At 43.2% G+C, this 13,878-nt stretch overlaps 1 protein-coding gene and 1 pseudogene across 5 annotated transcripts in view; both read right to left on the bottom strand.

Moving 5' to 3' along the window:
• Window positions 1-10,364, bottom strand: part of SLC44A1 (solute carrier family 44 member 1) — a 233,538-nt gene extending 223,174 nt beyond the window's left edge. For all 5 annotated transcript variants that reach the window (XM_088838227.1, XM_088838226.1, XM_088838224.1 and 2 more), the window contains exon 1: window positions 10,178-10,364. In XM_088838227.1, coding sequence (XP_088694353.1) covers window positions 10,178-10,213 — 36 coding nt within the window. In that variant the 5' untranslated portion in view covers window positions 10,214-10,364. The remainder of the gene's footprint in view (window positions 1-10,177) is intronic.
• Window positions 10,365-10,736: 372 nt separating this feature from the next.
• The window catches only part of LOC148777473 (large ribosomal subunit protein uL18 pseudogene), a 70,578-nt pseudogene continuing 67,436 nt past the window's right edge, over window positions 10,737-13,878 (bottom strand).

Raw genomic sequence — 13,878 nt, 5'->3', positions numbered from 1 at the left:
AGTTACTATACTCTTGGATTACTAAATTAAAGGGTGTCAAATTTTTTATGTCCTTCAATATATGTCATCAAACAGTGTCCCAAGAGGGTCAAACCCGTTATTCAGCAAATCAATAAAGTATACTTGAGTCAAAACCACATGAGCAATTAATATTATCCTGCTAACTTTTACCAAAGGTACAAATGAAAAGGGTGTCTATATGCTCTTAATTGACTTATGAGCAAAACTGGACATATTCATATATTAGTTTATTAATTCTCCTTCTGTAAACTAGCTATTTGTTGCAAAGATGCAATTTTTATACCCTAAGAGCTCTTTGTATCATAGAGATACTCTAAATTATTATATGAATCTTCAGTCTTACTATTGCTTTACCAAAAAACAAAAATACCCAAAATTAAACAGGAGGGGGAAAAAAAGGACACTCTCTTTCTACTTTTCTATTCTAGTATATTCCACTCAGTATTGTGGCTCCTTAAGTCCATCAGATAGGGGTAGAAAGAAAGGGAAGGAAAAAGAAAACTTTAGGGGAAAGAAAGGGAAAAGAAAGAAAAAATGAGTACTAATCGGATAGAGATAAACACACACAGAAGGGAGAAGAGGCAGAAAAGAAAACAGAGAGCTTGAACGGGAAAAGGTTATAGTAACACCAAGGTTCTCTTAGTGCCCACTGGTTGTGGGAATACTGATTAGCTGTTTAACCATTATTCCAACCTTAAAAGCTCTTCTTTATCCAGAAGTTAGGGCTTCCCTGGTGGCTCAGAGGTTAAAGCATCTGCCCGCAAAGCGGGAGACCTGGGTTCAATCCCTGAGTTGGGAAGATCCCCTGGAGAAGGAAATGGCACCCCACTCCAGTATTCTTGCCTGGAGAATCCCATGGACAGAGGAGCCTGGTGGGCTACAGTCCACAGGGTCGCAAGGAGTCGGACATGACTGAGCAACTTCACTTCACTTCATGCTTGCCTCATAACAGGAAAGAAGCAGGTGAGGTGGGAAAAAGAGAAAGATGGGGCTTAGGCAGTGTCTAGGTGGCACAAGTGGTGAAGAACATGCCTGGCCATGCAGGAAACATAAAAAACATGGGTTCAATCCCTGGGTGGGGAAGATCCCCTGGAGGGGATCTTGCCTAGAGAATCCCATGGACAGAGGAGCCTGTCCTCTGTCGGACAGGACTGAAGCAACTTAGCACGCACAGAGCAGTATTACTGAGGAAATAGGAAGATGACTGTGTGACTTTCGACCAGCAACTGTGAAGTTTTATAATGGAGTTAGAAGCAAAATGTTAGGAAACACTATTTTACAGGCAGAATAAATCAGCAAAACTATATAGCAGATTTCAGTGGCTGCCTATCCAGTCACCATTCTCCCCAATCCTCCTAGCCTGGCTGGCAGTGTCCTAATTTTTTTCTGGTGTTGCTTCACCCTCTACTTGACTCAGAGGGAAATCTTGGTTAGTCTAAACCAGTTACCACGCCCATGCCTCCCCCTTGCTACAGATTGCTTAAAGATGAATATACAGCCCTCCCTAACTCCTGTTGAAAGAAAAACCACTGGAAGTTGTCAGCTCAGCGTACATGACTCCTCCAAAAGAATCACATCCATCTTGGGATCACAAGGGGAGCTAAATAAGGGAAATGTACCTTCCATAAGTGACAAAAAGAGAGAGAACTCAGGTCCTTGTGGACATTATGTCATCAAGCCAAAGAACTAACCCAGCTGGAAGCCAGCCTACCTCTCAACTTGTAAGAGATAATTTTCCCTTAATGTTTAGCTATCTAGATTTACGGTTTTTCATTTCTTAAAGCTGAATCATCCTTAAGCAATTCATAATGAAAAATCTTACAAGATCGTGATTGTAATCATTACCATTATCATAATGCTACCAAAAAAAGGAAGGCACTTTAATACCTTCCCTGTTACTTGAATATCTCAAAGTAAACATGTATTTTCAATTTTTCCATCTTTTTGCTGTTTTCCTTATTTTACATTATCCAGAAATCAAACACTTCTGTTCAACAATTTACAGCATATCTCACAACCTCAAAACTTAGTATAAAAATAGCTTTTAATAGTTTCCTTACTAAATAGATGTCTAAATATTTGGTTGTGGGATATTGTAGTAATATCATTTTCACACACACACCAAAAAATTCCAGCAATTTATCAGCCAAAAGTTTTAACGTAAATCTTACTGAACTGCTGATATGAAATCAGAAAGGAGTTCACAAAGGGGAAAATACTAACACCCTCTAACTTCAGTTCAGTTCAGTCACTCAGTCGTGTTCAACTCTTTGCGACTCCAGGGGCAGGAGCACGCCAGGCTTCCCTGTCCATCAACAACTCACCTCCTAACTTACACCTTTACAGATACACTTGCTTCACACCTGAGATGTATACCTGCAACAGACAAGCTGCTAAGACTTCTGTTGAGAATCTTCTTCGAAAGTAGTTGTCCTTTTATGGAATCCCCTGATGTTCCAGTACTTAGGACTCAGTGCTTTCACCGCTGGCATCTGGGTTCAGTTCCTGGTTGGGGAACTAGGATCCCGCAAGCCATGTGGCAAGGTCAGAAAGAATTTGTCCTCTTAAAAAATTTTTATATTAAATTTTAAAACATCAGAGTTACTAAGGTTACCAACTATGAAAGGAAAGAAAATTTGTTTAAATCTCTTCAAATTTCAAAGTTCAAATTTCACAAGCACCTATCATGTACCAGGTACCAGCTAAGCATACAGAATGTCAGCAATGAACAAAGCATACATGGTCCCTCTCCTCATCAGCTCAGTCTAGACCAGAGGTCAGCAAACATTTTCCCCATAGAGCCACAGAATAAATATTTACACTTGTAGGCCACAAGGTCTCTGTCACAACTAACCACTCAACTCTGCCACTGTAACAGAAGAGCAGCTACAGACATTGTATAAATGAATGTGTGGCTGCATCAATAAAACCCTATTTGTGGATGATGAAATTCAGTTATATACGTTTTATAAAATAATTTCTCATGCAAAGATGATTAACTTTTTTCACCCATCTGAATATATACAGGTAACCATTTTTAGCATTTTAGCTTGCAAGCCATACAAAGATTTGGCACATGGGCTGTAGTTTTGCCAACTCCTGGACTAGATAGTAACCATATAATTATGTATTGCTTTAGGTGTTCACAGGTAAATATATAACGCTGTAAGAACTTAAAGAGGAGACATGGCCTAGTTTGAAGGATCAAGGAAGTCTTTTCCCAACAAGTGATTCTGAGGCTGAAACTTAAAGGATGAGTATCAGTCAGCCAAAGACTAGGGAGAAAAAGCAAAGAGCCTCCCAGACAAATGAAAAGCATGTGAAAAGCCCTAAAGGAAAAACAAAGTCTACTGAAGAATCTGTGAGGCTGCATTACAAAGATTAAGGAGAAACATGGTATAAGTTGAAGCGACGCTGGAGAGAGCTAGAGACCAGCCCACACAGCACTGCTGGCTAGCTTTAATTGATTCTGGTCTCTGTCTTAATAGGAATCAGAAACCGTTAAAGGGTTTCAGGTAGGTGGGGGACACAATCCCCACACAGCTTTGGATTTTTTAAAGCGATCATTAGGACTGCAGTGTGGAGAAAAATTGGAATGAAGCCTGAATGAATATGGGGTGACCTAGAAGCAAAGTTCTGGCCAGAGATGACAGAAGCTTAGACTGGGGGACTTGTAGTGGAATTTAGAAGGTAAAAGAGACAAGAGATGGTGACTAGATATGGAATAATGAGAAGCAGGTTTCCTATATGTCTCAGGTTTCCAGTTCCCATACCATCATATCGGTGTCATTCAGTGAACCAAAGATACTGCAAAAGATGTGTGTATCTGTGTCTACATACTTTGAGTTTAGTTTGACACACTGAGTCTGAGTTGCCTACAAGACATTCTAGTGGAAGTGCTAAATAATCAGTGGATATATAGTTTTGAAGCCAGGATAAAATTGGTTTCAGTTAAGTAATTTAGATTGAGAACTGTCGGCAAATGGTTGTAACTAAAACCATAGAAGGAGATGGAATTATCACAGAAAGGGTATGTAAGAGTGGGTTTCAACCTTGGCAAAACATGAAAATCGTCAGGGCAACTTTAAAACTTTTTGATGCCCAAGTAGTACCTCTGGACCAAGAAAATCAGAATCTCTGAAAGGAGGACTCAAGAATCCTGTGGTGTTTTTTTTTTTTTTTTTAAGCTTTCTAAGTGTTTCCAATGTGGTATCAAGGTTGCAAAGATAAGACTTAATGGTAACTATATAATTAATGGTAACTACAGAAAGACTGGAGAAGGAAATGGCAACCCACTCCAGTACTCTTGCCTGGAAAATTCCATGAGGCTACAGTCCATGGGGTCACAAAGAGTCAGACACGACTGAGCAACTTCACCTCACTTCACAGAAAGATTAAGAGACTAAGTGGGTTTCAGGAGTTCCCTCATGGTCCACTGGGTTAAGACTCTGCACTTCCAATGCAAGGGGTGTAGGTTTGATTCCTGGTCTAAGATCAGGGATCCGGGAAACTAAGATTCCACATCCCTCCTGGAGAGGCCAAAATTAAAAAAAAAAAAAGAGAGAGAGTGTGACTAAGTAGGTTTCTAGTTTGAGTTACCTCATAATGTATCTTTCTGACCTCAGACTTCATATCCCTACATTCCAGTTTAGTTCAATACAAAGACAGTAGTTCTAATTTACCTCTAATAGTCCTGAGAGTCCCAAAAATCTGAGTCAAAGTTATGAAACTGAAATAATTCTCCCTTCTACAGGAAGGGGTTGGGGAGGAAGGAGATAGCAAAATATTGAGTTGGCCAGAAAGTTTGTTTGGGGTTTTCCATAACATTTACTAAGGGCTTCCCTGGTGGCTCAGACAGTAAAGCGTCTGCCTTTAAAGAGGGAGACCCAGGTTCGATCCCTGGGTTGGGAAGATCCCCTGGAGGAGGAAATGGCAACCCACTCCAGTATTCTTGCCTGGAGAATTCCGTGGGTCAAGGAGCCTGGTAGGCCCCAGTCCATGGGGTCACAAAGGGTTGGACACGAAACCAATTACCAGTAGTAGCATATAATATAGAATATATTTCTATAAATAAATATCCTCCAAGTCAACAACATTTCTAAATAATAGGATTAACACACCAAATAGTATTTGGTAGTATTTGTCAAGCCTGGGAACTTTCTAACTGGACTAGTTTTGCTTATTATATCATGTTGCTCCCTATCTAGTAACTGCAACAAGTTCAAAATGACATGACTTGAACTTGACATTCCTTATTTCACAATGTCATTGAGTGGACCTTTTCTAAAGATAAAATGAACTGCAATTTAAGATATGGGAAGCATATATGTGAACACAGAAACAGAAGCACAGGACTCAGATTCAAGACAAGGGTAAAGTTTGGATTGATCCCTTAGTATCTCTGAGACTTCAGCCAAGTCTCAACTAACATCCAAGTCTCAACTTGCTCAGCTGTAAATGGAAATAAAGTCAACTTCAGAATTACTGGAGAAGTTGAAATGTGAAAAGGGCTGTGAAAAATAGCTATACAAAAAGTCTCATCATTTTTACATTACTTTCAGCCAATTTTAATATGAACATTGATTTATATATTTTAAGGAATAGATCTTCTATGCGTGGGCATCCCTGGTGGCTCAGATGGTAAAGAATCCACCTGCAATGCCAGAGACCTGGGTTTGATCCCTGGGTCGGGAAGAATCCCTGGAGGAGGGCATGGGAACCCACTCCAGTATTCTTGCCTGAAGAATCCTCATGGACAGAGGAGTCTGGAGGGCTACAGCCCACAGCGTCGTAAAGAGTCCAACACGACTGAGCAACTGAGCACAGCACATGCTAACAGCACAGTATTCAGAAGAAGACAAAAATAGTCTTCATGCTATGTTTCTCTGTTTCAGTTAGAACAGGTATATTTTGTTGGGCACATTTAATACATTAGCTTAGTCTCTGCTGGTAATTTCCACTACTCTTCAAATTTCATTTTTAACCTCTGACTTCAAATTGCGCAAAGCAGGAGACTACAGTTACTATTAAAATTCTTTTAAAGAACAGTTAACATTCTTAACAGTTAACATTCTTAAAAGTTAACCAGTGTTTGTAAACCACTTGATTGTTTCTCCCATCCAAGTACTAACCAGGCCCGACCCTGCTTAGCTTCCGAGATCAGACGAGATCGGGCGCGTTCAGGGTGGTATGGCCGTAGACTGATTGTTTCTCATTTTTCATTTCATCCCAAGACAAGATAGGAGATCCAGAAAAACACAGTTAAATATGGAGCTCTCAATTTGACGACATGGGACAAGACCAGAGACAGGAACAACCTCTCCAACAGACAGATACAAGGAGCAGTTTGTTCAACGAGAAAGATCATCCTCCATCCCTCTCACAATTTCTGAGGTTAGAACCAAAGGACACAGAACTTCAGAGCACTTGCAAAATCTCCTGACTTCCAAAGCACTACTGTGAGAAATAATGATCTAGCCACTAACGACAAAGACTTTTGACAATTCGCTAAGTAATCTTTCAAAAGCCTCCTTCATTCAAACTGGTTTGTCAACGGGAAAGAACATTTCATAAATCTGAAGATTTACAAGTGAACTTTGAAGTTTAACATTACAAGAATAGAAATTATGTCAGGTTATAACAGAACAAACGAATTATGGAGAGTTGGGAATAAATTTTAAGAGTCTTAGGGAGGATTAGTGCTGTAAAAAGAAACTCAAGACTATCTCACTTTTATGTTCCCTTCAAAGAGATTTTTAGGCAAAGGCTATCATGTACTGGCTTGTCTTGAGCAACTACTAGTATTAGCAAGTAACTTGCAGTGGTCACTAATAAGAAAACAAAACATAATTAAGAGTTCTATAAACATTTCTAAGAGTTCTTAAGATTCTTAGATACACATATCTGATACAGTACAAATAATTTTGCCAATAATTTCCTCCTGAATGAAATACTAGTAGGTATAGAATGTGACATTTTATCTAAATCCAAAAACAGGATAATTATTTTGAAGACAAATTATGATATTCAGATACTGCCAAGAAAATGAAAATAATACCCGAACAGACTACAAGAGATCAAACAGTTTTGAAGACAATAACTCTTTTATGAGAGTCTACAATATAGCAAGAGACTATGAGGGAAAATAAATTATATATATTTCAAAAGTGAATCCCTACTACAAAGAGGAAACATACTATATTTACAATGATAAAACCTGTCAGGGCTTTAAAGTTGCTGACGATACCGCTGAGAAAAGCTAAGCTGAACTGCAGATTACCACAAAGCACATTTGTTTTGATGTGCTGTGCAGGTTATCATTAGAGTCTACAGACAAGCTCCTTTAAGACGTTTTAGCCACTGCTCCAACTAAAATATAAGCGCTTTAGTAGCAAAGAAAAAACCTGCTCAATTTTGCAAACTGACAGTCCCATTGAAAGAACAGGATGGAATGTGGGAAAGGCAAGTGAATTTTAACTTAAACAGTTCAAATTTGAACTTAAAAGATGATGGCTTGGAGACATTAGTCAACCAGCTCATGGAAGTGAAACAGCACATGGTTCAGGGCTGAATTCATATTAAATGTCACTTGCCAGCCAAATGTTCCAATCTGTGTATCTATATTCTGTTCGTTGACTATTATTGAGCCACTATCATGTACAAGGTATAGTAAGGCACTGCAATGAATACAAACATGTGGGAAACAAAAAGAGTTCCTATATTCAAGAAGTAGAAGGGATGAAAGAAACATTGTGCCTGAGAATACAATCCAGGCCTCTTAGAGAAGTTCATTGTGATATGGAGGCTCACATTTAGAGAAGATGTGCAGCTGCATCCCTATTTGGTTTCAACACAACATATATAGATAGCATATTATCCCAACTGACCATGTTCCTGAAAGGAGCATTAAAATACAGCAGACTGATAACACTTCACAAATAAAGAATGATGCCAAAACCTCAAATAAGGGAGAAAAAAATGATGACCTGCTCTTTGGCACAAGACCTGCTCCTCAGTGCTCCACTGAACACTAAAAGTCCCTAAAGCTGAACTTAAGGGCATGTGACAGCTGTTGATTGGTTATAGGAATCCACAGGGACAAAAAAAAAAAAGCACCCCTCAGGGTGCATGACATGCGTCTTGTCTGTAGAACACGGCATGAAGCAAACAGTGGCTGCAAGAAGAGGAAAAACAAGGAAAATATATGTGACAGTATTCTGAAAAGTAAGATGTGGAGCTAGTCAAATGCAAGACCTGTTAAGTAGAGTTTGGGTCCAGCATCCATCCCTTCCAAATTTAATTGATTATAAACACGGAACAAGCCATCCATAAACTATCCAATACTTTCCTGTCTCTAAGGCATTTCATGTCCAAAAGAGAATGCATAGTAAACCAATTATTCAGAGAAAGGCAAAAGCAAAGATACCATTTTCGTCAAAATAATATTTAAGTAATTATTAGACCAACAGCACCCAACTATATTCCTCTCTCCCCAAAAACCTCTAACCAGTTGAAAGGTATTGTGATTCCACACTTTTATCTGTTAATATGAAAACTATAGACCTCTCCCTCCTAACACCACTATTTATAGTTTTTCTTTGTTAGTCTAACTAAACAGTAAGGTTTAACTAACTAAACCATTCAGCCTGACTATGATCCTAAGAGGAAAAGAAAAAAAAAAAGAACAAAACACGAGTAAGCAAACACCCAAAAAAGAAATGGACAAATAGGATGGATACTTAATAAAACATAGATGTCCTCCATTCATCTGCAATTCCAGTCATTTTCTGACAGATCTCAGATTTTCAGAACAAGTATGCAGGTTATTTAAAACTGAGTTATATATAGTCATTTAGCAGTAGCAAAACACTTCTGGCATTATCACAGATGCTAGATCTCTGAAGGAATTTTTCCCCCCAAACTAGCGTTTTTCTTCACCAAGAACCAACGAGCCTTTATTTCTAAAAACAAGAGCCCTTGTCTCCCCCTCAAAACAAACAAATCAAAGACCATAGTTAAATTCTACGCTAATGAAACTGTGAGATTACATCCCAGGCATTGTCAGAGCCTATTTTTCATACACCACCACCAGACAGTTTGATGCAGTATTCCTGATTGCTTTTTATCGTATTTGTAAATACACTCACTAATCCACTAAATTAGGTAATTTACAAACAGGTCCTCTCAGTTATTAGCGGACAGCAGTCAAGTCCTATTACATCTGATCCTTATACAGTTGTCTAAAGCATTTCTATCCAGGTTAAGGGCTCCGATCGGCAAGAGAGAGGCAGGTTAGCGAAATTTGGATGGGGGCAGGGTAGACGCTGGGAGAAATCTCTGCATCTCAGCCCTCAGCGACAACACTCAGCCAGTGTGCCCACAGAAAAACTAAATTGGGCACCTCTTCCTCCTGTTACACTGGCAACAAAGAGGGAGTTTCCGTAACGTTCCCGTCACCCTCCAGGTGCCCAATCTCCTTCCCAGCGCAGTCCCCGCGCTCCCGCAGGGGCCTCGGTGTGCGAAGAGGCCTGGGTGTCTGAGGTCAAGGCACAAAGGGGGGATGGGGTGGGAGGCGAGCCGCTGGAATCTGGGAAACCGGGTTTAAGCAGGGCTCGGGGATCCGCTTAAACGCTTGAACCCGGAGCGGGGACAGCCGGCAGGAGAAAAGGGACAGAATCTCCAATAGGGCAGAAACTGCAATAAGGTGGGAGATGGGGCGAACAGCCCAAGCTGGAGCTACTCCTCCAGGGAGCACAGAGGATAGTCTGTGGATGTGGAGCGGGCGGACTCCAAGGAGGTGGGAAGCGGAGGCAGGCCCGGAAGACGGAGGAAGCGGGGGTGCCACCTGGGGCAGAGAGCAGGCGTCCTTCTTGCCTCTACCTGCGGGCTGGCGGGACGCGCCGCTCAGGTGTGACTAGGAGGCGGCGGCCAAGTCCGCCAGGGGCGCCCCGGGGGCCGCGCTGAGGCGCCCGCCGGTCGGCTGCCCCGGGAGCCAGCGCGGGGGCAGCGGCGGGACAGGGGGAGGCGCGGCGGGGGGCGTCTCTGGAGTGCGCGCTGGGCTGCGGGGAAGCTCGCGGGTCGTGGAAGGCGGTGGGCGCCCGCCGCGCGGCGCGGGGGACGCATCCGGGCGGGCGGCCGGGAGGCGGGAGCCCCTCACCTGCGCGGCTGAGGAGGCGGAGCTGCAGCAGCCCATGGCGGGGCCGGAGGAGCCCGGAGGCGGCGCCGGGCGCGCAGCTACGCCCCGGAGCCCCTCGGCATGCGAGCCGGCGGGCGCCCGGGGAGGGCGCGGCCTGGCCCCGCACGGCTCGGCGGCGGCGGCGGCGGCGGCTCAGGCGGCGGCGGGTAGTCAGGAGGCGGCGCGGCTCGGGGAGGGCGCCGACCACATCCCCCGGCGGCGGCGGCTGTGGCTGCGCGGCTCCTGCTCCGCTCCTGCTGCTGCAGCTGCTCCCCAGCGGAAAGGGGCGGGCGGCGGCGGCGGCGGCGGCGCCTCCCCCTGTCCCCCGCCTCCCGCCTCCCGCGCCCAGTCCCTCTCCCGCTCCCTCTCCCGGGCCGCCGCCTCCTCAGCGCCGCGCGCGTCTCCCATCAGACTCCCCGCCCCCAGTGCAGCGCCGCGCGGGCGGCCGGGCGGCTGCGGCCGAAACTAGGCCGGGCCCTTCGGCGCGCGGCGGAGCCTGCGCGGTACCGAGCCCATTTAGCTGTGGCACCGAGGCAGCGCGCTACCTCCGCGCGAGAGGGCGCCGGAGGCTGGGGCGTCCGAAGGCTGGGGCGTCCGAAGGCTGGGCAGGCTCGCAGCCGAAATGGGGTCGGGTTGTTTCCGGACCCGGGAGGTACGGGCGAGGCTTGCAGAGCTGTTCTGTATCCCTATTGGGCTTGCAACCCGAGGACCCTAATGGTTTCTTACCTCTCAGGTGACTGGTTTTTATCCAGAGGAAAGCGTACGCAGTAACCCCGTGGAGGAGTACTGTGTGATAGAGGACAAGAAGAAACAAGCATCTGTTGCTACGCGCCCCATTTTGCTGGTGTGGAAACTCAGCCTTGAAGGCACCAAGAGTTTGATGGAATGCACCCAAGGTCTAAATTGTTATAAAGGGACGAAAACAAGGAAAAGGCAAAAAATTCTCCAGGTCTCTCAATTCAGAGACATATTGGATCTGAACGAAACTTTACACAGAATAGTCCACACACAACACACACACACACAAGTGAGCATTAATTCATCATATTAAAACATATGTATGCCGAAGGCATACTAAGTTCCAGTAATTTACAGGCACTGGAAATAAAGAGATGAACAAAAGTGCCAAACTTCCTGCTCTCTTAAAAGTCCTTGTTGTTTCGTGAATATGCTAGGCAGTATCAGCAAGTTAGGAGTAAGTGCTGTCACCATCTTCAGGAACTATAACCTCAAGAGGTTGAGAAAGTGTGATATGAGAACAGTTAAAATGTGGCAGGAATAAAACTATAGATCATGCTTAATATTAAGAGAACCACTTACGAGGCACTGTTTTAAACCTTTTCATGTTTCCTTTCATCCTGTCAAAGAATGTCTTAAAGACAGGATCAGTTAAAGGGGGGAAAAAGGTTATTTGCAAAGGTGCAAAGGAGACTAGAAGGCCTGACTGCCAAATGAAAGACAGCAAGTTTTAACGATTACTCAAAAGCTAAGGGAGGCGGAAATAGTACAAAAGTAAGCTGACTTCAGGTGCATTGAAAGGGAATCTAAGCAAAGGAAAGTCAAGATGGGAACCTAGGGACCACCAAAGGAAAGGCCAAAGAGGAATTCCCAGTTGGTGTGTTTCAATTCTCTAGGTCTGTTACCAGGGATGAATCATTTCTCTAAGCCTCTTTCTCCTGCTCTGTGAAAAACCGGTGATAAGGATGACAAGAAGAGCTGTTGTCAAGACTAAACACTATATGAAAGCAGCTAGTAGGACAGTAGGAGCTTCTGGGTGGTCCTAGTGGTAAAAAAAACCCACCTGCCAATGTAGGAGACCTGGGTTCCATCCCTGGGTCGGGAAGATCCCCTGGAGAAGGGAACGACAACCCACTTCAGTATTCTTCCCTGGAGAATTCCATGGACAGAGGAGCCTGGTGAGCTACAGTCCATGGGGTTGCAAAGAGTTGGACATGACTGAGCAACTAATATGTCATTTTCAGTAGGACAGTAAGGACTCAGTAAGTACTGCTTGAGATTAATTCTTCCTCTGCATTCTCCCTGTGTTCCATTCCAATTTGATCAGAGGGTCAACCATACCACTGGGCTGTGAATCCCAAGGGTGTTACGAGTAACCATTAGGCCATTAAATAGAAATGAAAAAAAAAATAATACTTCAATGGCTCTGGTCCCAATTCTGATTGTGAACTCCACAATTAGATTGTAAACTTCACAATTAGATTGTAAACTCCCTGAAAACAAGCTGTAGCATTTTCTCCTTTGTATCTTTCTCAGCTCTCAATTGTTTGTTAATTATTCAATGCAACCAGGAATTTAAAAATACCTTCCCTTGAGATTTTCCCTCAAAGCATCCAAGTACATCTTGTTTTTTAACTGAGGAAGGAGGCTGAAAGTAAAATTACAGTCTTAAACAAGAAGCCATCTGTCTTGCTTCTTTATAATCAAGGAAAGGGGAGTTTGTTTCTCTTAGCAGTATCAATATGGGAGCATTTCTCTCAGATTATAAAAATCTTTTTGGCTAGTGTAGTTATTCTATGTAGTAGCTAGTGCTTATTTTGTAATTAGAACTGCAGAAGCTGATAAATACATAACAGACTCTGGCAGTGCTTCAGAAAAAATAAGTTCATTTCATATTTTTTGGAGGTGTCTTTCCTAGACAAGGATGATGGGTGAACATAATTGAAAGGGAGCACATTCCTCTGTGCTTGGGCTGATCTGAATTTCAGTTTTCCTTTTAAGGGTTAATGGAACTAAGAGTTCTAAGGTTCTGCTAGGTACTTTGTAAATATACTAATTATGTATATATGTACCATATATGCATATGAATGTGATGTTTTTAAGTTATACGTTGTCATTAGCATGAGAGAAACAGCTCCCGAATTGATATTCTGTACCTTCGAAGAATGAGTCTCTTTCCCTCATGCCCAAAGAAGCCTCATAAAAGGAATGATTTAGAAGGGGGCAAATTACTGTTCCTTTTCATTCGCTCTCATAAGCAAGCTCACACAGCATTCAATGAAATTCAATTCAGTTCAGTTCAGTTCAGTCGCTCAGTAGTGTCCGACTCTTTGCGACCCCATGAACCACAGCACACCATGCCTCCCTGTCCATCACCAACTCCCGGAGTTCACTCAATTTCATGTCCATAGAGTTGGTGATGCCATCCAGCCATCTCATTCTCGGTCGTCCCCTTCTCCTCCCGCCCCCAATCCTTCCCAGCATCAGAGTCAACTCGTCGCATGAGGTGGCCAAAGTATTGGAGTTTCAGCTTCAGCATCAGTCCTTCCAATGAACACCCAGGATTGATCTCCTTTAGAATGGACTGGTTGGATCTCCTTGCAGTCCAAGGGACTCTCAAGAGTCTTCTCCAGCACCACAGTTCAAAAGCATCAATTCTTCAGCGATCAGCTTTCTTCACAGTCCAACTCTCACATCTATACATAAACTACATCAAATTCGGAAATTGTGAAAGGATCACTCTAGCTGGTGATTGGGGTACTGATCTTATCACCATGAGATGTCATTGAGGCAAACCACTTGGGAAGGACTCAGGTTTTTTCTTTTGAGAAAAAGAGGAGTTAAAAAACAAAAAAAAAAAGTTATGTGAGAACAACATCTACTCTAACCAGAATAAAATTATAAGGTCTATCAATCTTGCTGCTGCAGGGTAAAATCAGATCACC

Source organism: Moschus berezovskii, chromosome 7 (assembly GCF_049115385.1).
Source record: "Moschus berezovskii isolate FMDL1 chromosome 7, NW_MosBer_1.0, whole genome shotgun sequence".
Lineage (NCBI taxonomy): Eukaryota > Metazoa > Chordata > Mammalia > Artiodactyla > Moschidae > Moschus > Moschus berezovskii.
Note: the sequence above shows the minus strand (reverse complement) of the source record. Positions and strands in the feature narration are given on the sequence as shown.